Source organism: Streptopelia decaocto (assembly GCF_964273445.1).
Source record: "Streptopelia decaocto genome assembly, chromosome: 3".
NCBI lineage: Eukaryota > Metazoa > Chordata > Aves > Columbiformes > Columbidae > Streptopelia > Streptopelia decaocto.
The window spans coordinates 96,399,996-96,427,577 of record NC_138656.1 but is presented as its reverse complement, the minus strand read 5'-3'; the positions used below and the strand labels follow the sequence as shown (position 1 = coordinate 96,427,577).

General features: G+C 43.9%; 2 protein-coding genes across 2 annotated transcripts; both read right to left on the bottom strand.

Moving 5' to 3' along the window:
- Window positions 1–263: 263 nt before the first annotated feature.
- LOC309437308 (glutathione S-transferase-like) lies at window positions 264–8,486 on the bottom strand. The gene is made up of 7 exons (XM_082047571.1): window positions 8,407–8,486; window positions 5,432–5,541; window positions 4,455–4,506; window positions 2,502–2,634; window positions 1,494–1,635; window positions 1,186–1,317; window positions 264–875 (listed from the first exon to the last, which is right to left on the bottom strand). The coding sequence occupies exons 2-7, from the start codon at window positions 5,516–5,518 to the stop codon at window positions 756–758; spliced, it is 666 nt and encodes a 221-aa protein (XP_081903697.1). The 5' UTR covers window positions 5,519–5,541; window positions 8,407–8,486; the 3' UTR covers window positions 264–755.
- Window positions 8,487–10,069: 1,583 nt separating this feature from the next.
- Window positions 10,070–15,033, bottom strand: LOC309438392 (glutathione S-transferase-like). Its single transcript, XM_082049677.1, has 6 exons — window positions 14,908–15,033; window positions 13,932–13,983; window positions 11,976–12,108; window positions 10,980–11,121; window positions 10,672–10,803; window positions 10,070–10,362 (listed from the first exon to the last, which is right to left on the bottom strand). Exons 1-6 carry the CDS (start codon window positions 14,992–14,994, stop codon window positions 10,243–10,245), a joined length of 666 nt encoding a protein of 221 aa, XP_081905803.1. The 5' UTR covers window positions 14,995–15,033; the 3' UTR covers window positions 10,070–10,242.
- Between the last annotated feature and the right edge of the window lie 12,549 nt (window positions 15,034–27,582).

Below are 27,582 nucleotides of genomic sequence, written 5' to 3'. Positions count from 1 at the left end.
AGAAGTTTTACAGCACCAGCTGCAACCTTGAGGAGACAAGATAGTCAAGATGTACAGCAAAAAGGGGGCGCCAGTCTGGTTTCAGTCGGTTTGGTAGCTTGGGTTCCAGCCAGTTCCTCCTAATGAGCCAAAGGTAAAAAGTCCACTGTGACGAAGCTGAAGGAGCCTTCATCAAAAGACCTCTAAAGACCCTTCCTCAAATTCACCAAGTGACATTGCGCAGGCGCAACAGGGGAGGGTCAAGGAGGGGAGTATGTAAATGATTATCTGAGACTTATTTTAATAAAAAGCGGGAAAGGTCATGAATATGTATAGGCATTTCTGGGGTCATTATGAATATGTAATACCATACTGTATTTAAGCACACTTCTTATTGTTAAAAGTGTGCGTGTTGGGCGGAGTGAATCCCCCGCGCACCCAGCGCTGTTTTACTTATGCTCTAATGAACACGTGTTTAAGGAATACAAGGAATTGGATTAAACGTTGTTTATCCATAGAAAAAGCGTAAGTTATTTATTTCACTCTTAAGTAATTGAAGACATTTTTGCTGTCCAGTGTATCCCTTAATTCAGTCAACTATTTCATTTGCTGGCATGCTCCTGCAGATTTACATTAGAAATGTCTGTGGTAGTCTAAAACCAGTGCTGTAGTTAAGGAGAGATCAAAAACTTTTTCACTGTTTTCATTAATTCCACTTCACTGCTATCAGCAAACACAAGGACCGTGATAGAGTTTCTGTGGGTTTAGGTTGCTGCTCAGTAGAAAATTTCCATGATTTTTGGTAAATCTTCTTCTTTCGTTGGTGGTTTCCTCTGGCTGCCAGGCTGCAGGAATTTCTTTATTGTGGGGATATTGCTTATTCTTGCTTTAAAACTCTACAAAACAAAACCAAAACAGCACTATGGTAACTGTCAGACATTTAAATGTTATTCATGCTCATAAAAAACCCATTGTGCATTGATCCTGCAAAAGAATCTACATGCTTCACCCTCTTACACTTTTGTGGCTACAGTGACAGCAAGTAGCAATAACCGTCAGTATCTGGGGCCAACTAAAAGTACTTTGGATGTTCGGTTTTGTCTTTCATTTCTTTCCTCACCCTCCCACTCCACCATATTTCTCAGCCAGTTTAAATCAGTGGTCCTGCTTTGATTCACTGTCCATTAAAACTGTCCATTCGGTTACCTGCAAGAGAGGAAACTGGGCAAGGATATCAGGCTTGCATTCCTCCATCATTAAAATCGTTTCAAGTAATAGCACATCTGCCCTGCTAAATTGGTTGCCAACAAGAAAGTCTTGTCCATGGTCTTTCAAAACCTGAAAACAGAGAACCAGAAGCAGATGTGATTTTTTGTTTTACTTCAAAGAAATGTCAAACACTGCATGGAGTTATCCTTAAAAGAAGGAATTACAGTAAGAACATCTGTAGTGCAAAGGAACAATCTGACCACACTGTGCCATATTAACTAAGCTGCTACATCTTTGTCACCTACCTTCTCAAAGACTGGGAAGTATCTGTTTGTGGCCTTGTCCACAATAGTAGCCAAATGTTGCTCCTTTTTATCCGCTGGTTGGAAACAATGGTGCATGATTAACTCATTCAGATCCAATAATCCTTCCACGTACATATCAATTCTGAAATGAAGATATTCAGCTGGTCAAGTCAAACACAGTAGGTCTGAATAGCACGACATCTACCAGCGATAACTTCACTCTCCACCTCTTCTATCCAGCAGATTGGGGCAGCAGATTGGGGCAGCTCCCCCCGATTGCAGTAGCTTCTGGGGGGAAAAGGGAGAGTGTGACAAAAGACAAGTGCAAAGGGCCTCACCAAAAACTAGAGAACTGCACCATATCCATTTTTCACTACAAGCAATACTTATCTGTATTAAGTGGGTTTATTTGAACCTGAGTACAAAATTGGCATATGTGTCCTCCAAACTTGTGCTAAAAGTCCAATCGGACACGGTAAGTTACACGGCGGGTCTATATAGTTCCTAAAAAAGATCCTAAAATATATTAACCTGTGCTAATTAACTTGAGGCATTTAAAAATACTTCAAGTAAAACCACATGCCTTCAGAGTCCTGCCCTTTAATCACCAGTTAATAATTCTAATTCTGATTACTGGTTGTTATTAGAGAGAAGGGTTTTGTTTCCATCAAAGACATTTCTCTGAACTTCATGTGGTGAAAATCCCTGCTGCTGACAACTGCAGGAGAAAGCGCAAAGCTGTGCCAGTGAGACAGTCTGCCCTCTGCACTCCCAACTGCTTTCATCTGATGACTCTATTGACCTTGGGCCTTCATGAACTTCTTTGCTCCGTCCCGCCTACCTAATGGAGCTGCTGTTGGAACATCACCTGCAGCCACAGTCAGCACGTGCCATGTGAAAAACTGCTCTATCACCCTGAATCTCACTGTGAGCTGGGATATTCCTGTGTTACACAGAGAGGTAGGACGGACTCTAGTCTAACAAACAAAGGTGGTACTGCTACCGTACAGGGCTCTCTCCTTCAGGTCCTTCCCGTAGAGGTTATACTTTGCTGCTATGTAGTTGAGGATGGCTCTGGTCTGCACCATCTTCATCCCATCTATCTCCACCATGGGCACTTGCTGAAACAGCAGGAATCCATCTAGGGAAATGAGGACAAGACAAGGAGACATTCAGTCTCTGAATGAGAATCATTAGTGGGTGTTTGGCAAAGTAACCACACATACTATTTTTAATTAGAAACATAGAATCATAGAATTATTTAGGTTGGAAAAGACCCTTAATATCCTTGAGCCCAACCATTAACCTAGCAGTGCCAAAGTTAACCACTTCCCTGAGCAGCCTATTCCAGGGCTCGATAACCCTTTTGGTGGCAACCTTCCTCATTCCCATAGCACGGATGGAAAATGCTTACCATGAAACCAAGAACCACCTTTCAGGGACATGTTAATAACTTACTATTATATCAATCTGCTTCTTATATTTCTTCAATTCTGAGGAAGCAGCCAAGTGCAGAACTTTTAGCAGTCAGACAGTGAAAAAGGACAAGTCCTACACCGCACAGCCCTAACTCAGATGATTTTCATGGAGGTTAATACAGATCTGACCTGCAATGAACCTGTTTCTGTCATGCTTTGGTAAGTGTTATGGAAATCTGTACTATTTAAGGGCTCAACAACATATGATAAGAATATAAATACAAATATTAATATCTTTGTGACTACTGTATTGATTTTATACAATTACATACATTATATACATTATGACAATGACATACATTATATACATATATATACTTTATACAATGACATACTTTATACAATGACGTACAGGCATGAAGCAGGAAGTATTGATATTTGACAAGAGCCAAATATCACTTGTTGTGAGACTGCAGCCATGTAAATCCCTTACTAGTCTGTAGAAATCTTATTCTGGCAAGGAAGAAGACAAAATACCTCCAGGAACTGATCAAAGAAGCAAGTCAGAGTGTTTTCTTTATGGAATCATATCTTTTGACTCAACTGATCAGCTACATCCATCTTTGTATCCACTGTATGCCAAGAAGGCAGAGAAACTGCCTGCTATTAAGGGCCCATTTTCATTTATGCTTGTGTCTCAAAATTCTCCTTGAAAGCTGGCAGGCAGATCCAGTCATTTTTCCTAAAGAAGAGCAGGACTGCAAATCCCAACCCTGGCTTAGGCAGGTCATTGCCCAAATGCCTCTTAAACAGTGACAGTCTTGGAATATCAAGCACCACCCCAGGAAGCTTCTTCTGCTGTTTGACCACCATCTTGCTAAAGAAATGCTTCCTAATGTCCAGTTTACACCTCCCCTGGTGCAGCTCTGAAACATCCCCACGCGTCCTGTCACTGGATACCAGGGAGAAGAGATTGGCACCTCCCTCTCCACTTCCCTTCCCAAATGTCAGTGTCATCTGCACAGGATGGAAGACAAAGATAGCAAAGGGAGAAGCTGCCATGGGAAACAGGAATGCATCAGAGGTACAGGTTAACCTCAGAAATGTGGAACTCCGGCTTCATATGGATTGTAACACAAAAGCTTTGTAGGTAACCTAAAACACAAATGAATTTCAGGATGACCTGACGACAAAAACCTGTATTGTTGCAGGATGGGAGGCATGGTCACAAACTGAAACACAAGAGAGTCAATTGCCTGGAATTCAGCAAGGGTTTTTTTACTGTGAGAGTTACTCAACATGGACATGGGCTGTCCAGAGATCGGGGCAGATGATCTTGAGAGGTTCGTTCTGACCTCAGCCCTTCTGTGATTCAGTGAAGTCTGAAACAACTGGGTGAATGATGCCATGTAACACTGCAGGGTGCAGCTGTGTTACCCCATGTACACTGCAGTCTAGATGTTCTTTTTAAGAGACATAAGCCTCCATAGGCTTCCTAAGACAAACTATTATTGTTATTAAAAATCGTAAGAAGCGAACTCACCCGTCTTTAACTGCATTAGATGATCCTTTGTTTCTATAAAAGATTCATCAAACTGCAGGAAATAGAGAAGAAACGTTATGTTGTCACTGCATGTTTTACGTTCTATCAATGGCTTCTGCTTTGCATGGGACAGTGAGGGCACAAAGAGCTGTGTTTGGGGGAAGCAATATCTTTAATTTTTTTTTTTTTGCCTCTGTCATATTGTCTCCTCTTCCCTCTCCCATACGATTCATATTTTTGTGCAGGCAAGATTTCTTTTAAGCTGAGGTGACTGAGAGGCACAAAACTCTGTCTGCCAAGCAAACAAGGACCACGCCATGTCTGTTGTCAGTACTGGCAAGAAATGGTGCAGGCAGAGGAGGGGATAAGTAAATTCACATTGCAAGCAAGACTGTGTTATAGGTCCTTGGCCACAAGCTGGCAAAAGGATGGATGAAGAGATGATGTGCCCTGTGCAGCTTTCTACGCAGTGCCCGTCACCATGACAAAAACTCACAGCTCTTAAAACGCACAAATTCCCACACTCCCTCTCCCATTTAATATCAGAAATTGTAAGAGGTAAAAACAATTACTTGTTTTTTTATAATATGCAATAGCTTCAGGGATGAGCTACATGTTAATAGGCATAATATTTTTTTGCTATTTTGAACACTGGGATTTAACTGGAGGCTTTCTGAGTTAAAAGTCCTGGACCCTTGTGATCAGAAGTTCTTCTTCTGTGACTATAATTTTTTTCTGTCACTAGCTACAGGGGAGAGGCATTTGTGGTGCTACCGGTAGGCTTGACGCATGATGCTTGGAAGGTGAAATGGGAACCCTAAGCCCTCCTGCTTAGGGTAAGTGGGTGGTCATTGTTGGCTTGGTCAGCAATGCCCTAAAGACAGACCTTGAAACTTCTGGTCACTCATGTTTTTTTATATGGAACAGTGAAAATATGTATTTGTCACACACTCCTAGAATAAAAAAGAATGACAAACCTCAACCCCGGCTGCTGCCAGTAGCCACCGTATGGATTCCATTCGGCCTCGTCCATTGTCATAATGCAGCCTGGGTTTCGCAGCCATGTTTCTATGTGCCTGATTTCCTACTGTTTGAAATAAAGAAGTAAGATTTGCAAAATAAGGATTCAGAATGCTGGTTTGGGTCTCTAACTGGTTCCAAAGCATTGTTCAAAGTTGCTTGTTTGAAACCAATTTAGGTCCAAGACTCTCTTCACATAAGTAGAGGAGGTATAAGTCTGTACTGAGACACTGCATGTTGTCATTTTGCCTTAAGATATCTTTTCTGTGAGTAGTTTCATTAAGCAGTACTCTGCAATTGGCCTGTGTCAGAAAACAAGCAAATCAAAGCCTCTTTGCATCACAAAGCATTCTGCACAGACCAAAAAGTAGGGTGCATGAGTTACACTGCTCTGTTTATTTTGGCTTTATCTCATAGAATCATAGAATCATTTCAGCTGGAAGAGACCCTCAGGATTATCGAGTCCAACCATAACCTAACCTACCTCTAGCACTAAACTATGTCCCTTAGAACCTCGGCTAAACACCTTTTGAACACCTCCAGGGATGGTGACTCCACCACATCCCTGGGTAGCCTGTTCCAATGCCTCACAACCCTTTCCATTCAGAAATATCCAATCTAAACTTCCCCTGGCACAACTTGAGGCCATTTCCACTTATCCTATCACTTGCTACTTGGGAGAAGAGCCCAACACCCTCCATCTTACAACCTCCTTTCCAGTAGCCCTAGACAGCAATTATGTCTCCCCTCAGTCTCCTTTTCTCCAGGCTAAACAGCCCCAGTTCATTCAAACACTCCTCATAAGACTTGTGCTTCAGGCCCCTCAACAGCTTTGTCACCCTCCTCTGCACTCTCTCTAGTACCTCAATGTCCTTCTTATGATGAGGGGCCAAAAACTAAACACAGTATTCAAGGTGGGACCTCACTAACACCAAGTACAATGGTAAAATCTAGTCTTGCTTGTGACACCATGCCTGATACAAGTCAGGATGCTGTTGGCCTTTCTGGCCACCTGGGCACACTGCTGGCTCATATTCAGCCCGCTGTCAATCAACACCCCCAGATCCCTCTCTGCCAGGCAGCTTTCCAGCCACTCTTCCCTGAACCTGTAGCGCTGCCTGGGGTTGTTGTGACCCAAGTGCAGGATCCGGCACTTGGCCTTGCTGAACCTCATACAATTGGCCTCAGCCCAATGATGCAGCCAGTCCAGATCCCTCTGTATGGCCTTCCTACCCTCCAGCAGACCAACACTCCCACCCAATTTGGTTTCACCTGCAAACTTACTAAGGGTGTGCTCAATCCCCTCATTCAGATCATTGATAAAGATATTACACAGAACTGGGCTCAGTACTGAGCCCTGCAGAACACCACTCATCACCGGCCACCAACTGGATTTGGCTCCATTCACCACAACTCCTTTGGCCCAGCCACCCAGGCAGTTCTTTACCCAGCACTACAAGGACAGGCCAGCATAAGCAGAAAGAACAAACTTCCCTGACTTCTCCCTGAAGCAGAGGTAGAGCTCATAAGGATGAGCCCAGCCAGAGCCCTGCCTGCCAGAGCTCAGTGCTCCACTTCAAACAGCCAGGAAAGCTGAAGAACAGAGCAAGTTCAGATACCAACACAGGAAAAAAGTTCAGATATCAACATAACTTGTACTTGTTCATCACGGTTTCGTGTAGGGATTGGCCAAGGCTTGAGTCTTCTTGCTCAGGTACCAAAAATCTTACATTTTCCTAAAACTGCACTGCTTAAGGACTGAACGCTTACACAGGGTTGCAAAGTACTTTGGTGACACTATTACTGCTCTGCATTGAATACCCCTTGGTAAAGCAATGAGTCATAAAAGAGTGCCCAAGCTGGTAAATTATACTTCTTAAATAGCAACAATGGACCTGAAAAGAAATCACAAACCTTCTTGATGTCCAATGGATCCGACCTTCCTTGGACCTCAGCCAGGTAGTTGACAGAGTAACAGCTACCACTGTGATCACTGTATTAAAGAGTCACTTTGTCCAAAATAATTCAGGCACCAGCCTTTCAAAGAGAAACAAGTTAAGTGAAATTAACAGCAAGCTCAGAATTGGCTGCAAGATCTTAAAGACTCTTCCGAATTGGACGTGGACCCCAAAGCAGCTCCTCGCAACCCTCACACAGAGCTGCACAGGGCTGCTCCACACAGTGACCCTCCAGCACAGACCTCGGACTGCACTGGGCCCGGCTTGCTCTCGAGGCAGTCTTAAGACTAATTGCTAATCAGTGTGGGCTTCCTACCAGGATTCAGGCCAAGTCTGGGCTCAAAATGCCTTCCTTCCGCCACCTGGGCTAGGAGGAGCGTTTGAACGAGGTGAACGGCAAACTACCCCGAGAGATTTTGAAACCTTTAACTCCAAACAGCAACTCAGGTTCAGATTCCCTTCTGATCCCACCCAGAGCCAAACACAACCCCGCTCCGCGCACACCCACCCCCCGGCCTGGGCTCCTGCTGCCGGGGAGCAGGTGGGGTCGCCCCGGACACCCACCCCGGCCAGCGCCGCAGGACGCTCCAGCACCTTCCCGGAGCAAAGGCCGCTCTGCCGCGCACCCGCCTTTCGCCCTCCCGGCTGGGGCCCGGCTGGCGGACCCAGCCCCGGTGTGCGGGCTCCGACCCCTGCGCGGGTGGCCCGAGAGGACAGGCAGCCCTGTCCTGCCCTCCCTCCCTCCACACCCCGCCACGGCGCCAATCGCACTCCTGCGGCTCCGCAGAGGCGGCAGCACACGGTCCCACGGCCGGCGATCAGCCCGCGGAGCAGCCGCCCGCCCGGCGCCCCGCCACAGGCCGCGCTTCGCAGCAGCAATTCACACCGGGCACACTTCCTCCGCCGCCCCGCCCCGCCCCGCGGAGCCGCCGACCCCCGCAGCAGGTCCCCAGCCCGCCGCTGACAGTACTCACCGCACCACCGCCTGATCTCCGGGCCACCGATCCCCCCAGACTGCCCGACCCAACCCCCGACCGGGCCCGCCCCTCAGCGGCTCCGGCGCTGCTCTCGGGGGCCGTGCTGGGCAGCCTGCCCGCCCCCTCCCTCCCTCAGGCCTGGTGACCGCAGCTTCACAGGATCCTAGAATAGTTTTAGTTGCAAGGGAACCTTAAAACCAGCTCGTCCAACACCCTCTGCCATGAGCAGGGACATCTCCAACTACATCAGGCTGCTCGGAGCCCCGTCCAGCCTGACCTTGACTGTCTTCAGGGTCGGGGTATCTACCACCTCTCTGGGCAACCTGTACCAGTGTTTCACCACCCTTATTGTAAAATTTCACCAAGGGCCAGTTAAGTCCTGCAGCTAAGCTGCATCCCTAAGCTCTGCAAGTGTAGCTGAGGGAAAAGCCACCTCAGGCTTGTCCCCGAAGGCTTGTGAAGTGACTTTCTCCGTGGCGCTGGCTTGGAGGCAAGTGGAGTGCTGCGGCTGCACCTCAGAGGGACACGGCAGCCGGGGCACGGGGGGCTGGAGAAAGGATTTGAGGCCCCTGAGGCAGCGGTGAGAGGGTCACAGGGATGATGTGACTGGGGAAAGGGCCTGGGCCACAGCCCCTGTGCAAGGGCTGCCAAGCTGTTGGCGTGCCAGGGACTCTGGCTCTGTATGGCCAAATGCTGGGGTGTGTGCACGGGCTCCTAAAACCACTGGGCTGTGCAGGGACTCACACAGCAGAGAGTTGGCAGCCACAGCCAAAGTTTCTGCCTTGAGTTTCTGACAGTGCCCAGCAGCTGCAAGTGCTGCCCGGATGCTTTGGTGAGGCACGAGGGAAACAGCTCTTCCAACAACGCTGAGTGATATGTGCTCTGCTGCAGAAAAGCATTGTGTTTTTTCCTTTCTTGATGCTAAAAACTGATTCTAGCTTCATGATATTGCTTCTAAAGAAACTGTTTGCCTTAGCAAGAGTTTTAGTGCCCTGAGTTTGCCCACCCTAAAACTGCCAGTACTAGACCATTAGTCGGTTTTAGTGTACTGGCTGTTGCATTTACATACTTGGTTGATTTAGTCTTAAATAATACACATATTTATGTGTTCAACTGTCTTGCTATCCTCTCAGTAGTAGAGATTGATATAAGTGATTATAATGTACAACTCACATGCAACTTGTATTTCACTGAGGTTAATATAAAGTGACATAACAAAGTGGTGCAAAGTGCTTTTAGCTTCTGTATTAGACCTTTTGTTAAAGGAAATATTGGTGAAGCTACAAGAGTTTAAATGTCTAGTGACAAAACAGAGGTGCAGTGGGGCCTCTGGTCCCAGTGTACTCCAAGTTAAGTTCAGAGGAAAGCTGAATCCAAAGCTGTCATCCCTACGAAACCAGAACCTGCAGGCTTTGCCTGGCATTTCCCAGAACACATGCATCACCCACTCTTTGGGCTAAAAAGTCTCTTCATTTTCCAGCCAATCTTGGCAATGCCAGAAAGACAGAACCAGAGAACCCTTAGGTGTGTAAGTAGCAGCAAGAAGTCATGAAACAAACTGGTCTTCATTGTCAAGAGTAAGACTTTATTTCAGGTATTCTCTTAAGTAATGGAAGACATTTTTGTTGTCCAGTGTATCCCTTAATTCAGTCAACTATTTCATTTGCTGGCATGCTCCTGCAGATTTACATTAGAAATGTCTGTGGTAGTCTAAAACCAGTGCTGTAGTTAAGGAGAGATCAAAAACTTTTTCACTGTTTTCATTAATTCCACTTCACTGCTATCATCAAACACAAGGACCGTGATAGAGTTTCTGTGGGTTTAGGTTGCTGCTCAGTGGAAAATTTTCATGATTTTTGGTAAATCTTCTTCTTTCAGTGGTGGTTTCCTCTGGCTGCCAGGCTGCAGGAATTTCTTTATTGTGGGGATATTGCTTATTCTTGCTTTAAAACTCTACAAAACAAAACCAAAACAGCACTGTGGTAACTGTCAGACATTTAAATGTTATTCATGCTCTAAAAAACCCCATTGTGCATTGATCCTGCAAAAGAATCTACATGCTTCACCCTCTTACACTTTGTGGCTACAGTGACAGCAAGTAGCAATAACCATCAGTATCTGGGGCCAACTAAAAGTACTTTGGATGTTTGGTTTTGTCTTTCATTTCTTTCCTCACCCTCCCACTCCACCATATTTCTCAGCCAGTTTAAATCAGTGGTCCTGCTTTGATTCACTGTCCATTAAAACTGTCCATTCGGTTACCTGCAAGAGAGGAAACTGGGCAAGGATATCAGGCTTGCATTCCTCCGCCATTAAAATCGTTTCAAGTAGTAGCACATCTGCCCTGCTAAATTGGTTGCCAACAAGAAAGTCTTGTCCATGGTCTTTCAAAACCTGAAAACAGAGAACCAGAAGCAGGTGTGATTTTTTGTTTTTCTTCAAAGAAATGTCAAACACTGCATGGAGTTATCCTTGAAAGAAGAAATTACAGTAAGAACATCTGTAGTGCAAACGAACGATCTGACCACACTGTGCCATATTAACTAAGCTGCTACATCTTTGTCACCTACCTTCTCAAAGACCGGGAAGTATCTGTTTGTGGCCTTGTCCACAATAGTAGCCAAATGTTGCTCCTTTTTATCCGCTGGTTGGATACAATGGTGCATGATTAACTCATTCAGATCAAATAATCCTTCCACGTACATATCAATTCTGAAATGAAGATATTCAGCTAGTCAAGTCAAACACAGTAGGTCTGAATAGCACGACATCTACCAGCAATAACTTCACTCTCCACCTCTTCTATCCAGCATGCGCAGCTTGGAGCAGTTCCCCCCGATTGCAGTAGCTTCGGGGGGAAAAGGGAGAGTGTGGCAAAAGACAAGTGCAAAGTGCCTCACCAAAAACTAGAGGACTGCACCATGTCCATTTTTCACTACAAGCGATACTTATCTGTTTTAAGTGAGTTTATTTGAACCTGAGTACAAAATTGGCATGGGTGTCCTCCAAACTTGTGCTAAAAGTCCAATCGGACACGGTAAGTTACACAGCGGGTCTATATAGATCCTAAAAAAGATCCTAAAATATATTAACCTGTGCTAGTTAACTTGAGGCATTTAAAAATACTTCAAGTGAAACCACGTGCCTTCAGAGTCCTGCCCTTTAATCACCAGTTAATAATTCTAATTCTGATTACTGGTTGTTATTAGTTAGAAGGTTTTTGTTTCCACCAAAGACATTTCTCTGAACTTGATGTGCTGAAAATCCCTGCTGCTGACAACTGCAGGAGAAAGCGCAAAGCTGTGCCAGTGAGACAGTCTGCCCTCTGCACTCCCAACTGCTTTCATCTGATGACTCTATTGACCTTGGGCCTTCATGAAATCCTTTGCTCCGTCCCGCCTACCTAATGGAGCTGCTGTTGGAACATCACCTGCAGCCACAGTCAGCACGTGCCACGTGAAAAACTGCTCTGTCACCCTGAATCTCACTGCGAGCTGGGATGTTCCTGTGTTACACAGAGAGGTAGGACGGACTCTAGTCTAACAAAGGTGGTACTGCTACCGTACAGGGCTCTCTCCTTCAGGTCCTTCCCGTAGAGGTTGTACTTTGCTGCTATGTAGTTGAGGATGGCTCTGGTCTGCACCATCTTCATCCCTTCGATCTCCACCATGGGCACTTGCTGAAACAGCAGGAATCCATCTAGGGAAATGGGGACAAGACAAGGAGACATTCAGTCTCTGAATGAGAACCATTAGCGGGTGTTTGGCAAAGTAACCACACATACTATTTTTAATTAGAAACATAGAATCATTTAGGTTGGAAAAGACCCTTAATATCCTTGAGCCCAACCATTAACCTAGCAGTGCCAAAGCCACCACTAAACCATGTCCCTAAGCACCACATCTACATGTCTTCCAAATAACCCCAGGGCTGGTGACTCAACCACTTCCCTGGGCAGCCTATTCCAGGGCTCGATAACCCTTTTGGTGGCAACCTTCCTCATTCCCATAGCACGGATGGAAAATGCTTACCATGAAACCAAGAACCACCTTTCAGGAACATGATAATAACCTACTATTATATCAATCTGCTTCTTATATTTCTTCAATTCTGAGGAAGCAGCCAAGTGCAGAACTTTGAGCAGTCGCACAGTGAAAAAGGACAAGTCCTACACCGCACAGCCCTAACTCAGATGGTTTTCATGGAGGTTAATACAGATGAGAAGGACTGGAGGAACTGACCTGCAATGAACCCGTTTCTGTCATGCTTTGGTAAGTGTTATGGAAACCTGTACTATTTAAGGGCTCAACAACATATGATAAGAATATAAATACATATATTAATATCTTTTTGACTACTGTATTGACTTTATACAATGACATACATCTGTACAGGCATGAAGCAGGAAGTATTGATATTTGACAAGAGCCAAATATCACTTGTTGTGAGACTGCAGCCATGTAAATCCCTTACTAGTCTGTAGAAATCTTATTCCGTCAAGGAAGAAGACAAAATACCTCCAGGAACTGATCAAAGAAGCAAGTCAGAGTGTTTTCTTTATGGAATCATATCTTTTGACTCAACTGATCAGCTACATCCATCTTTGTATCCAGTGTATGCCAAGAAGGCAGAGAAACTGCCTGCTATTAAGGGCCCATTTTCATTTATGCTTGTGTCTCAAAATTCTCCTTGAAAGCTGGCAGGCAGATCCAGTCATTTTTCCTAAAGAAGAGCAGGACTGCAAATCCCAACCCTGGCTTAGGCAGGTCATTGCCCAAATGCCTCTTAAACAGTGACAGTCTTGGAATATCAAGCACCACCCTAGGAAGCTTCTTCTGCTGTTTGACCACCATCTTGCTAAAGAAATGCTTCCTAATGTCCAGTTTACACCTCCCCTGGTGCAGCTCTGAAACATCCCCACACGTCCTGTCACTGGATACCAGGGAGAGGAGATTGGGACCTCGCTCTCCACTTCCCCTCCCAAATGTCAGTGTCATCTGCACAGGATGGAAGCTAAAGATAGCAAAGGGAGAAGCTGCCCTGGGAAACAGGAATGCATTAGAGGTACAGGTTAACCTCAGAAATGTGGAACTCCGGTTTCATATGGATTGTAACACAAAAGCTTTGTAGGTAACCTAAAACACAAATGAATTTCAGGATGACCTGATGAAAAACCCTGCATTGTCGCAGGATGGGAGGCATGGCCACAAACTGTAACACAGGAGAGTCAATCGCCTGGACTTCAGCAAAGGCTTTTTTACTGTGAGAGTTACTCAACATAGACATGGGCTGTCCAGAGATCGGGGCAGATGATCTTGAGGGGTTCGTTCTGACCTCAGCCCTTCTGTGATTCAGTGAAGTCTGAAACAACTGGGTAAATGATGCCATGTAACACTGCAGGGTGCAGCTGTGTTACCCCATGTACACTGCAGTCTAGATGTTCTTTTTAAGAGACATAAGCCTCCATAGGCTTCCTAAGACAAACTATTATTGTTATTAAAAATCGTAAGAAGCGAACTCACCCGTCTTTAACTTCATTAGATGATCCTTTGTTTCTATAAAAGATTCATCAAACTGCAGGAAATAGAGAAGAAACGTTATGTTGTCACTGCATGTTTTACGTTCTATCAATGGCTCCTGCTTTGCATGGGACAGTGAGGGCACAAAGAGCTGTGTTTGGGGGAAGCAATATCTTTAATTTTTTTTTTTTTGCCTCTGTCATATTGTCTCCTCTTCCCTCTCCCATACGATTCATATTTTTGTGCAGGCAAGATTTCTTTTAAGCTGAGGTGACTGAGAGGCACAAAACTCTGTCTGCCAAGCAAACAAGGACCACGCCACGTCTGTTGTCAGTGCTGGCAAGAGATGGTGCAGGCAGAGGGGGGGATAAGTAAATTCACATTGCAAGCAAGACTGTGTTATAGGTCCTTGGCCACAAGCTGGGAAATGAATGGATGAAGAGATGATGTGCCCTGTGTTGCTTTCTACGCAGTGCCCGTCACCATGACAAAAACTCACAGCTCTTAAAACACACAAATTCCCACACTCCCTCTCCCATTTAATATCAGAAATTGTAAGAGGGAAAAACAATTACTGGGTTTTTTATAATATGCAATAACTTCAGGGATGAGCTACATGTTAATAGGCATAATAATTTTTTGCTATTTTGAACACTGGGATTTAACTGGAGGCTTTCAGAGTTAAAAGTCCTGGACCCTTGTGATCAGAAGTTCTTCTTCTGTGACTATAATTTTTTTTCTGTCACTAGCTACAGGGGAGAGGCATTTATGGTGCTACCAGGAGGCTTGACACATGATGCTTGGAAGGTGAAATGGGAACCCTAAGCCCTCCTGCTTAGGGTAAGCGGGTGGTCATTGTTGGCTTGGTCAGCAATGCCCTAAAGACAGACCTTGAAACTTCTGGTCACTCAAGTTTTTTATATGGAACAGTGAAGATATGTATTTGTCACACACTCCTAGAATAAAAAGAATGACAAACCTCAACCCCGGCTGCTGCCAATAACCACCGGATTGATTCCATTCGGCCTCGTCCATTGGGATAGTGCAGCCTGGGTTTCGCAGCCATGTTTCTATGTGCCTGATTTCCTACTGTTTGAAATAAAGAAGTAAGATTTGCAAAATAAGGATTCAGAATGCTGGTTTGAGTCTCTAACTGGTTCCAAAGCATTGTTCAAAGTTGCTTGTTTGAAACCAATTTATGGTCCAATACTCTTTTCACATAAGTAGAGGAGGTATAAGACTGTACTGAGACACTGCATGTTGTCATTTTGCCTTAAGATATCTTTTCTGTGAGTAGTTTCATTAAGCAGTACTCTGCAATTGGCCTGTGTCAGAAAACAAGCAAATCAAAGCCTCTTTGCATCACAAAGCATTCTGCACAGACCAAAAAGTAGGGTGCATGAGTTACACTGCTCTGTTTATTTTGGCTTTATCTCATAGAATCATAGAATCATTTCAGCTGGAAGAGACCCTCAGGATTATCGAGTCCAACCATAACCTAACCTACCTCTAGCACTAAACTATGTCCCTTAGAACCTCTGCTAAACGCCTTTTGAACACCTCCAGGGATGGTGACTCCACCACATCCCTGGGCAGCCTGTTCCAATGCCTCACAACCCTTTCCATTCAGAAATATCCAATCTAAACCTCCCCTGGCACAACTTGAGGCCATTTCCACTTGTCCTATCACTTGCTACTTGGGAGAAGAGCCCAACACCCTCCATGTTACAACCTCCTTTCCAGTAGCCCTAGACAGCAATTATGTCTCCCCTCAGTCTCCTTTTCTCCAGGCTAAACAGCCCCAGTTCATTCAAACGCTCCTCATAAGACTTATGCTTCAGGCCCCTCAACAGCTTTGTCACCCTCCTCTGCACTCTCTCTAGTACTTCAATGTCCTTCTTATGATGAGGGGCCCAAAACTAAACACAGTATTCAAGGTGGGACCTCACTAACACCAAGTACAATGGTAAAATCTAGTCTTGCTGGTGACACTATTCCTGATACAAGTCAGGATGCTGTTGGCCTTTCTGGCCACCTGGGTACACTGCTGGCTCATACTCAGCCCGCTGTCAATCAACATCCCCAGATCTCTCTCTGCCAGGCAGCTTTCCAGCCACTCTTCCCCGAGCCTGTAGCACTGCCTGGGGTTCACCACAACTCTTTGGGCCTAACCAGTTCTTTATACATCGCAGAGCACACCCATCCAGGCCATGAGCTGCCGGCTTCATAAGGAAAATGCTGTGGGATACAGTGTCAAAGGCTTTACTGAAGTCTAAGTTCACAACATCCATGGCCTTTCCCTCATCTACTAGGTGGGCCACCTTATCATAGGAGATCAGGTTGGTCAAACAGGACCTGCCTTTCATAAACCCACATTGACTGGGCCTGATAATATGATTCTGTTGTAAGTGCCGTGTGATGTTACTCAAGATCATCTGCTCCATGACCTTTCCCATCACTGAGGTCAGACTGACAGGTCTGTAGTTCCCCAGATCGTCCTTCTGGCCCTTTTTGTAGGTGGATGTCACCTTAGCCAACTTCCAGTTAACTGGGACCTCTCCAGGTAGCCAAGATTGCTGGTACGTAATGGAAAGTGGCTCAGTGATCACCTCTGCCAGCTCCCTCAGCACCCTTGGGTGTACCCCATCTGGCCCCATAGACTTGTGGGTGTCCAAGTGGTCTCTAACCATTTCCTCTTGGTTTATTTGGGCTTCATTCTGCTCCCCATCCCTGTCTTCTGGCTCAGGGGGCTGGCTACCTGGAGCACAACTGATCTGACTATTAAAGACTGAGGAAAGGAAAGCATTTAGTACCTCAGCCTTTCCCTCATCTTCTGTCATGATGTTTCCCTCCACATCCATCAGGGGATGGAGATTCTCCTTAGCCCTCCTCTTGGTGCTAATATATTTATAGAAACATTTCTTGTTGCCTTTCACAGTGGTGGCCAGGTTCAGCACTAGTTGGGCTTTGACCCTTCTGATTTTCTCCCTGCTTAAGCTCACAGAGTTCTTGCATTCCTCCTGAGTGGCCTGCCCCTCCTTCCAAAGGTTATAAATTCTCTTTTTATTCCTAAGTTCCAGCTGTGGCTGTGTATTCAGCCAGCATGGCCTTCTTCCCTGCCGGCTCACCTTCTGGCACACAGGGGCAGCCTGCTCCTGCGCCTCTAAGATTATCTTCTTGAAGAGAGACAAGCCTTCCTGCACTCCTTTGTCCTTCGGGACTGCCTGCCAAGGGACTCTGCAAACCAGCCTTCTGAACAGGTCAGAGTCTGCCCTTTGGATGTCCAAAGTAGCACTTCTGCTGACCACCCTTCTAACTTCTTCAAGGACAGTAAACTCAATCATTCATGATTGCTATACCCAAGGCAACCTCCAACTGACACGTTGCCCACAAGCCCTTTTCCATTTACAAACAACAGATCTCATGGGGCTCCTTCCCTGGTAGTCTCAGTAGCCAGCTGTAACCTCAGCTGTAATCTCAGGACACGGTTTACTTTTTAATCAGGTATACAATATAAAACTCGGCAATTGCTGGACTTTCTCCAGCAGCTATTACACTGTGATATAAGTTTTTTGTTTGTTTGTTTGTTTGTTTTTACCGCATTGTAAGCATTCAATCTCATTTACAGTGCTCCCTGCTCCTCTTATTTCTTTAGGCAAGCACCCAAAGATGTGGAATTTGATTTTGACTCTGGTAACCTTTAACGCAGACAGAGCCAAGGTGCAATATCTCCTAGGTTCAATTTTAATTCTTTGCTGGAATAAAAGCAATGAAGGTTTCTAGACAGACCCTCATCCCCCTGCTTCAGAACCAGTGCATGCACATCAGCAGCAAGCACATAGGCAGTGCCTGGTTTATAGTGGCTTCACAGTTATTAATATTGTGTCAACAATAAACTGAAGCTTTAACAGCAGCACAAGCAAATTGCTACCAAAAAATATATTCCCCTTGTAAATAACATGTAATCTTCTCTACAATAGGGAGACAAGGGTGAGAGATACCACTCCACACTTCTGAAATCTAAATTTCTTGGTTTTTAAATCTGTCCACCTAGAAAGCAGTTGATTAATAATTGAACATTTGATGCACATAGCTGTGTTAGTAAAAAAGTACCTACAGGTATTTAATCCATAAAACCCAGTCACTGACTTAGTTTCAAGTACACCAATTCCCTCTGTATATCCAAAAATCCAAAAAGCTTACCTTGTATCCAGTGTAATTCACTCTAAGCTCTCAGCAGCTTTGCCTTGAGATTATATAGGTCTCTAGCCCCTCCCGACAAATAATAGTACACAGTTCTCTGGCAATGGGAAACTCCTATCTCATATAACAATGAATAAATAATAAAAAAATAAGATCTGTTTAATCACTTATGACCTACAGAAAATAAATTCCTGACTCATGCTGTGTACAAATCTGAGGTTCACGAGAGTTCACGATCATTGCAAACATCTGTGCCAGCAGAAAATTGTATGCTTCCCATTTTCATTGTTTGGCAACCTGCTAGTTGAAAATAATCGGAAGAGCTGAAAAGCTCCCATGATTTAAAAAAATACTGTGGTAGTAATCAAAATTTTATTTTAATATTTTATTGTTTGTCACTTTTAGCAGATTGCTGCTTTACACAAGTCACATCAACTAATTCAGCTTGAATCCTTCATAAGCTTCCTTCTCTTACTTAGAGATGGAGGATATTCCTTCAGGACGTTTTTATCTGCTGAATTTCATTCCTGGACATCATAGAAGATTTTTTTCTGTTTCCGTCAAAAATGTTTCCCTGAATTTGACCTGGTGAAAACACATGCCAAAGACAACTCTAGGAGACAGTGACCAAAGAGCGGCATCAGAACACAGACTGCCCTCTGCACTCTGGACTGCGTTCTTCTGATAACTCTGTTGACTTCCGAGAGTCAATACAGCAGAAACTCCTGTGCACCATCCTGCCTGTCTAATCCAGTTGATTAACTGTTGTAGATATCACCTGCAGGCAAGGTCAACGTGCGATACAAAAATCTGCTTAATCACCCTGAACGTAGCTGTGAGCTGGGATATTATTCTTGTATTACACAGGGAAGTTGTATGAATTGTAGTCTATCAAACAAAAAAATGAGTTTTTACTGTATAGGGGGCTCTCTCCTTCAGATCCTTCCCATAGACATTGTATTTTGCTGCTATGTAGCTGAGAATGATCCTTCTCTCATCGGTCTCCACCACTGGTGCCGGTTTGACCGATGTGTTCCATGACCGACATTAAAATAAGTGGCATTATTTATTTAGAGCTAGAACCACACAAGGACAAGGCTTCAGAATGGTCATCACTGCAACGTCTTGTCTTTCAGGAGATGCCCAGCTCCCAGATGGAGCACTCTGTATCCCCTATGGCACCTGAGGAGATTCAGCCTTCACAGAATGGGACTGACAGCACATCCTTCTGGTTCGTGCTCTTTTCTTTCTGATTTCCCTCTGTCCCCTTCTTACATTTGGGAGGTTGTTCTCTCCAGCCTCCAAGAGCCTGCAGCAGGGCTTGGTCACCTATGCAGAGGTGGCCACACCACTGTGCACGTTCCAGGGCGTCCTTGGCCCCCAGCCGCTGCCGCGGAGAGCCCGGCACTGCAGGCCGCACCGCGGCAGGACAAACAGCCCTGTGGGGATGTCACCGAGAGCCTGGCTGTCTGTGCTCTGCACAGCAGAAACCCACTCTTGGTATTTCTAGAGAAGCACAAGCTGCCTACATTCGGTTTTCTGTTAACATCCAGCCTGAATTAGTTTGTTCATGTTTTACAATGGAACAAAACTCTACCTGAGAATTTGCTTGCTTGAGAAGTGACAGCTTTCCCCTCTGGCTCCTGGGAGTGCTGATGTTTGCTGTTAGCACAGGGCCTTTTAAGAGTAAAAGATCAAACTGCACTACCGGAAACAGTGTTTCTGGCACTGTTGGACAGACATGACTTAGCACGCAGCAGCAAGCGCAATGTGGAGCTACAATTGAACCTTCCCCTGCACAGATATGCGTGCTGAGGTGTGTCTGGTAGTGTTTCAGAAATCCAAACTCACTCTTAGGTAGTTTGGCTGGATTAATCATTTGTAGGCCTGGCCGTGATAAGCTCTAGGAGATCTGCAAGGTCCGGTGACTTGACCTCCACCGTGTTAGAGAACTGCAAGGTAAGAAAACATGCTTTCAAGCATGAAAGTTAGTGACACTGTAGACAACTTGGGAAAACTCATCTCACCTAACTTGGTAGACACCTAGTCTAGCTGTCTAGTGTCTTTTACATAGGTGTCAATTCAGGTCTAAATTCAGGAGGAATCCCTCATCATGCATTTGAGCTACGTTAGATATCCAAACTACTCAAAGGGTGCTGTCTCAGATGAGCAGTTAAAAATTGAGATGAAGCCAGTCTCTGCAACCTTTCCTTAGGAGTAGAAGAGAGGAGAAGGAGTCTTCAGAGTGTGATTCATCCCGACACTGACATTTCCTAACCTATCAGAGGTTTCCATCAAGATTTCAGGAGAATCCTCTTCAACAAATGTACTAGCCTAAATAAAAGTGAAATATACAATACAGTCTGTCTTCGAATTTAACAGGATGTTTGGAAACGTCACTTCGCTGAGCTTGTAAAGTGTTTTGGAAAACGCTATAAAAGTGTCATTTGTATCTTACATGCCCGAAGGCATCCAGTCTCTTGAGTACTCTAGTTTCAGAGTCACCATCCAGGAGTTAAAACTAGGGGAAATCTCAAAGATACCCTAATAAGTTAGGAGTGAGTGTTCACCTCAGCTACTGCTGCTGGGCACAAGCTTGTTTCCATTTAGCCTCTTCCTTTAAAACAATAAGGAATAAATATATATGTAATTCTTCAGACATGATACTGTTTTATTGACAAAGCATTGGAAAATGTTTTGTGTCATCTGGATTTGTGAATTTCCTCTCTATATGAAACACATCAGAGCTATATTAATTTGGGATGGAGCTGTGTTAAAAATTATGAGCTAAAATTTAAAATGTACTTGCAAGTGAAATAGGTGAACACACAAACTGTTGTGTCATATTGTATCAGCGGGGACAACAGAGACTGTAGAGAAGGGATGCGAGGGCGAAAAATCATGGACTCCACAAAAAAGCCAAATCCACACACCGAGATGAGACACAGCCTATCACAGAGTTGCACAAGTCTGAATATTGAAATAAAGCTAGCATGCTAGAAAGAAAAGTAGCAGCTGTCGCACACAAAATCTTATCATCACGTTCACGCAGTAAGGAACTAAATTACTCATAATCTTCTGTATTATCACAAACCACACATTTTGAGTCAATGGATTCTCATGATTTAACAGTCTGTGAACTTACTGTACCATATAACAGGCAAAGACTTACCAAACTATAATATGCTTAAACAGATACCTACAAAGAAAACAGATTAATAAGGAAAGCATCTTGCAAACTTCAGCAAGTTTTCTATGATCCGTGTGTTATCAGTTAATTCTCAGCTTGTTGAAGTTCAAACCGTTCCGCCTGTAAAACTGTCTGAAATGATTTGATGATCTCTTGTAGAGTTTTGTTTTGTCCTGCTCTTCTCACCTTAAAGACAACATTAATTGCAACAAAGTGTTATACTTCAAGAGCCTATTCTCCGGACACTTTTCCCAATCATTTAACTTATACAGCAGCCACCATTAATTACAATATTTCACACGATCTTCCTTCTTCATATTTTCAAGTGCTTTCCTATGTTTTAAAAAACATTCCACTACCGATTTCTTAGGAACATGACTGAAAACAGTCATTCCTGACCCCATCTCGTAAGTAAAAACCATGAGAAGAGGGAGGGAAGGGGGAAGCCCAGGGCTGCTTGCAGCGCAAGTGGGAAAAGTGGGGAGAAGGTTTTTTACGGTGTACTTGTACCACAAAGAAACAATTCTAACAACAACCAGTAAAACAATTAACTCACATTCCTGACAAGCTGCTTGATTTTCAGAGAGGCAATGCACAGAAGCATGTAATATGTACTGTAAAACTCGCAGATAACATGTTGATAGCAAACATTAGCATTCTCTACTGCTAATTTCAACACCAGTGCTTCCTTAACTTCTAAGTTTTCAACCTGCTTACTGATGGCCTCTTGAAGATGGTCAATAAATTGCATGTGATTCTCATTGGGACCCTGATTAATGCCCGGTCCAGCTTGCTGCGGCGGGGGGCGGGTGCCACTTGGGCTCCAGCGCGCACTGACCTGTTTTGTCAGGGAGACCCAGCAGCACCGTTACCTGGCTGAGCAGTAAGCGGTTCAAAGGTGCAATGCAAAAATTGAGATACTGTCTTGAATAAGTGTAACTGTGATCCATATGCATATTTGAATTTGGTATATGGTTTTCATATCTGAGCTCAGTATTTTAGTTAGCGTATATATATATTTGGTACCAAAAGAACTTTGTTTGGGGAGATAATTACAAAATGGGAACTGGTTCCACTGCTAAAATTTCACTTTGCTCCCCCTTAGGATGCATCCTTACACGTTAGAGTAACTTTGAGGGGAAATATTCTGAAAAAAGAAAACTTGAAATGATACTTTACTCGAATGTGGCTTAAATGTGGAATTCTGGGGTTTAGTGCTGTATTGCAATTAATGTTGTTATGCAGAACTTTGGAAAAAATTTGGTGAAGTGTGGTACTGTAAGTTAATTTGTCAATTTTTGAGGCCAGAAAAGAATTTAAATTGTTAAAATCTGAATCGCATAGAAAAAAAACCAAAAAACATAAAACAAACAAAAAAATCAAACCGACAAAAAACACAAACAAAACAAACACCTAAATGCTATGATAGATGTGAATTTGGAAGAGGTTGTATTTAAAAGTTGCTAGAATATTAACTGATTTGGATCTAGGAAAATAGAATCATGGATTTATGTTTATTATACTGGTTTTTGACATCTGTACATTGTAAAAGGTAAATGGAGCTAAGGAATGAAACTATTGCTGAGCTACTTGAAATTGCATATAAAGTGTATTATGGTTGGAATGAAATGGGAAAACAAAAAAGCAAAATATCCCAGGCCTGTGTGCAGCTCATTGTAACTGAGGAGTTTACCAGAGCCTCCCACTTCGTACCAGCCATTATGCCAGCTGTGTGACCTTGGTTATATCTAAACTGCAGCAAGAAGAGAAAGGAAAAAAAAATGGAAAAACCTGGCTGCCCGCTTTTAAAGCGGTGAAAGGGGGGTTTTCTCTCTCCCCCACTGCAGTGATGTAATACTGAATGGAGCAGTCCGAGGGTGAAGCTTAAAGGCATCCTGAGCAGACCCGTAGTTCTAATGAAACTGGAAAATTAAACCAAAAATTTGTTAATAGACTTATTCTGTGGTAACTAGTTGTAAGAGACTTCTTAGTAAATTCACCATGCTAGTTTTTGAGGTCATGGGAGAGAACGAAAGAAAGGCCGTTTTTTGAGACCAATAGAATGCCAAATCTGGAACAAAGTTTTAATACATGAATTCTTGTAGTTGCCAGAAAGTCCTATACCTCTCTTAGGTTAAGATTTGTTAAGTAAATTGTAAGCTCAAATAACCTTTTCTGAGAATTCTGTTTAGTTGCATGTCCTGCAAGAAGCTGCTTGGATGGTGCAGATCTGCTTGCTGCAAGTGAGAAATCTCCAAGGAAATTTCAAATGCTGTATTTCCACTAGTATTAACAGCCAATGTTGCAATAAAGCAAATACTACACTAATAGATCTGAAACAGGACTTTGATCTGGGAAAAAAAAAAAAAATCGAATAAATATGACAGCCAAAATGGAGTTAGAAACTTTGAGGAATAAATTTATGAAAACCTTACAGGCTGACTGCATTCGATTGGACTTGCAGAATTGTCTGTTTATAGCTACAACACAGAAACAACCTTTGGCTATTGTGGGACAGTATGATGAGATTGCTAACAGACTGATATGCCAATTGTTACTCTGATCAAGAAATGCAGGGAATGAATTTAAGTCTTAATAGGCCATGATCCTTTTGTCATATATGTACCATTTGTGAAATTTAATTCTGATTTTTTTAGTATTTGTAATCTGTCTTTGTAAATTGCACTAGCTGATTTTCTTAACAGCACAGCTTTTGGCATGCATAAATGTAAACTGTAAATTGCTGCAGAACCTGCAAGTCTTTAACATCAGGTCACAGACCGTACTTGTATCTGGTCTGATCCTACATACTTGCACAGTTTTTGTTGATGGTTCTGGGAAGTCTCATAAAGCTGTAGTGGTTTGGCGTGAAGATAACAATTGGTATCATTCTGTAAAAATTATTGAAGGTTCAACCCAATTAGCAGAACTTGGCTCAGCTTTACATTACTTAGAGCTTTTAAGGAGCAACCTCTAAATTTGATTTGTGATTCTGAGTATATAGTCCAGGTCCAACGCACATATCTGATTCTGAACTGTGATTTTGTTTTGGTTTGGTTTTTTAAAAACAAAAAGGGGGGAGAAGTAGGGAAACCACCACAAAACCAATTGTCAAAAGCATTCTATGTGATGAATCCCTTATATCTAAGTAGTGCAGCCCAAATTTGCCCTGTGATGAAACACTTTGCAAGTGTGGCCCAAAACCATGCTAAATCAGAAAGAACCTACATTAGTTATGGCCAAATCACTAGTTAATGGTAAATGGAAAAGGCCACATCAATTAATAACCTGGGGGAGAGGTTATGCTTGTGTCTTTACAGATCAAGGGCCGCAATGGTTGCTGGCACGAAACGTGAAACCTGTGTTATGTTCCTGACAATGATTGTTGCAGCTGCTGTGTTTTGGATGCCTGCACAGACAAAGACTAACATGTGGAGTACTTTAGCCAACATGACTGACCAGGACTCTATATGCCTAACTACGATGTCTCCGGAAAACCCGTTCCACACATGCTTGGTTGGTGTCTTCCTTGATGACTACAGCAGCATCACACGACTGTTTCAAAATAGTGGTCGATGCAGAGGCATTGCAACGAACTGTAATAATACTAACATGGCACTTTGGATTAATTGCCTCCTGGAAGCAGACATTGAACCACAGGAACTGGAACTGCTGGCATCTATGCCCATGGACACTTGTATCAACCTGGTTTGTGAAGAGTGTCAGAACAATATACAAGAACATGAATGGATAAACTGCAAAATATTAATGCTACCCTTGGTGACTATAGAAATGAAACTCAATGGTGTAATGCCTCGCAGAAGAATCCAAGGGGTGTCATTGATAATGTGGGAGAGCAACCCCAAAACCTCCTGTATGGTGTATGATTGATCTGTGGAGACAGAGCCTGGCCAGGAATTCCTTCTAATGCTGTTGGAGGACTGTGTATTTCGGGACTATTAACTCTCTTAACGTCCAATGTATCTATGATAATAGATTACAGAAGAGCAAGATGAGAAAAACACATTTTGCATGCATATGAATAAAAATGTGATGATAATGTAGATTTTTGGGGATCAAGGTTAAGAGTTTTAGGATCTCTTGTATCTGGTGTTGGCACAGCTAAAGCTTTAAATATTTTAGAAAAATTAGGATGCTGGCTAGTTAAGCAAACTAACAGAACTTCTAAGGCTTTAAGTGGACTTTTGTTAGATGTAGATTCTGTAAGACATGCCACACGGCAGAGTAGAGCTGCGATAGACTTTTTGTTATTAGCTCAAGGACATGGGTGTGAAGATTTTGATGGGATTCGTTAAATAAATTGCTTAGTGGTTGGGGGTTTTTAGGATGGTTGTTATCAGTAGCGAAAAGAGGACTGATTGTTTTGATGATTGTTGTGGTTGTGTTAGTAATCTTGCCATGCATGATTTCTCTGCTGCAAAGGGCCCTGCAGCAGACAATGAAGGCAATTTTTTTTAGGACAAAAACAAAAAGGGGAAATTGTGGGAGACTACAGTGGGTCCGTGGATTCCCTGACGGAGGGCATGGGAACAGAAATTAGCCTTGAAGATATGAAGGCCTACCCGTGAGAAAGATGGGAGTAAAGGAGTATCCAGAGATGTTAAGGATGTACCCGTGAGAGAGAAGGGAGTAAAAGAGTAACATTGATGATAGCAAAAATAGCCAATGACATGTTACTGCTGTAACTTGTAACCAATAGTGAAGAGACACATGAATTGGTAAAACTGTATAAAAATGCACTTGTGGCAATAAATGGCATCTACTACTTTCATCCTGGAAGAACTTGGTCTATGTTGTTTGTCCATCTCAACCACGACACGTGGGTCTCTCGGGGCACGAGCAAGATGCTGCCGCCGAGAGCCCCCCTCCCCGGGATGGAGACTCCGCTTGCCTTGCCGCCACGGGTGTGAGTAAAACTTCTCACAGAATTGCGAGTATATTTATACTTTCCATGCTCAATATTAGCACGTGTAAAATTAATCCTCGCAGAATCGCGGGTGTATTTTCCTTCCGTGCACATATGCACGTGTAACTTTCCGTGCACATTTGCACTCGTAACGTTCAATGCTCAATACGAGCACGTGTATAAATTATTTCCTTGCACAATCATGAGTGTATTTTCCTCCCGTGCTTCCACATAAGCACGTGTAGTATTCCGTGCACATTTGCATGTGTAAGTAACTTAACCCTCGCAGGATTGTGAGTGTATTATAAATTTACCCTCGCAGAATTGCGAGTGTACACTTCCCGTACTCACTACGAGTTCATGTGTCTTTTCATTATTGGTTGCAAGTTACAGCACTAACATCTCATTGGCTAATTTTGCTATCATCCATGTTATTCTTCTATCCCCTTCTCTCTCACGGGTACATCTCTTCTCTCTCACGTGTACAACTCCATATCTCCAGATGCTCCTTTACTCCCATCCTTCTCAGGGGTAAACCTGCCCTGAGTTTGCCCAGCCTAAAACTGCCACTACTAGACCATTAGTTGGTTTTAGTGTACTGGCTGTTGCATTTACATAGTTGGTTGATTTCGTCTTAAATAATACACATATTTATGTGTATTATGTTCAGCTGTCTTGCTATCCGCTCAGTAGTAGAGCTTGATATAAGTGATTATAATGTACAACTCACATGCAACTTACAAGCTCTCTTCATTTTCCAGCAGCTCTTGGGAATGCCAGGAAGACAGAACCAGAAGCTGCTGGTGACCGCAGCTTCACAGGATCCTAGAATAGTTTTAGTTGCAAGGGAACCTTAAAACCAGCTCGTCCAACACCCTCTGCCATGAGCAGGGACATCTCCAACTAGATCAGGCTGCTCGGAGCCCCGTCCAGCCTGACCCTGACTGTCTTCAGGGTCGGGGTATCTACCACCTCTTTGGGCAACCCGTACCAGTGTTTCACCACCCTTATTGTAAAATTTCACCAAGGGCCAGTTAAGTCCTGCAGCTAAGCTGCATCCCTAAGCCTGCAAGTGTAGCTGAGGGAAAAGCCACCTCAGGCTTGTCCCCGAAGGCTTGTGAAGTGACTTTCTCCGTGGCGCTGGCTTGGAGGCAAGTGGAGTGCTGCGGCTGCACCTCAGAGGGACACGGCAGCCGGGGCACGGGGGGCTGGAGAAAGGATTTGAGGCCCCTGAGGCAGCGGTGAGAGGGTCACAGGGATGATGTGACTGGGGAAAGGGCCTGGGCCACAGCCCCTGTGCAAGGGCTGCCAAGCTGTTGGCGTGCCAGGGACTC

Coding starts and splice junctions, on each gene's coding strand:
- LOC309437308 (XM_082047571.1), bottom strand. CDS start 5,518: ATGGCTGCGAAACCCAGGCTGCATTATGACAATGGACGAGGCCGAATG. Junction 2,635..4,454: donor TCTAATGCAGTTAAAGACGG/GTGAGTTCGCTT, acceptor TCATTTCCCTAG/ATGGATTCCTGCTGTTTCAG. Junction 876..1,185: donor CCCAGTTTCCTCTCTTGCAG/GTAACCGAATGG, acceptor TTTGTTTTGTAG/AGTTTTAAAGCAAGAATAAG.
- LOC309438392 (XM_082049677.1), bottom strand. CDS start 14,994: ATGGCTGCGAAACCCAGGCTGCACTATCCCAATGGACGAGGCCGAATG. Junction 10,804..10,979: donor ACTTCCCGGTCTTTGAGAAG/GTAGGTGACAAA, acceptor CTCTGTTTTCAG/GTTTTGAAAGACCATGGACA. Junction 10,363..10,671: donor CCCAGTTTCCTCTCTTGCAG/GTAACCGAATGG, acceptor TTTGTTTTGTAG/AGTTTTAAAGCAAGAATAAG.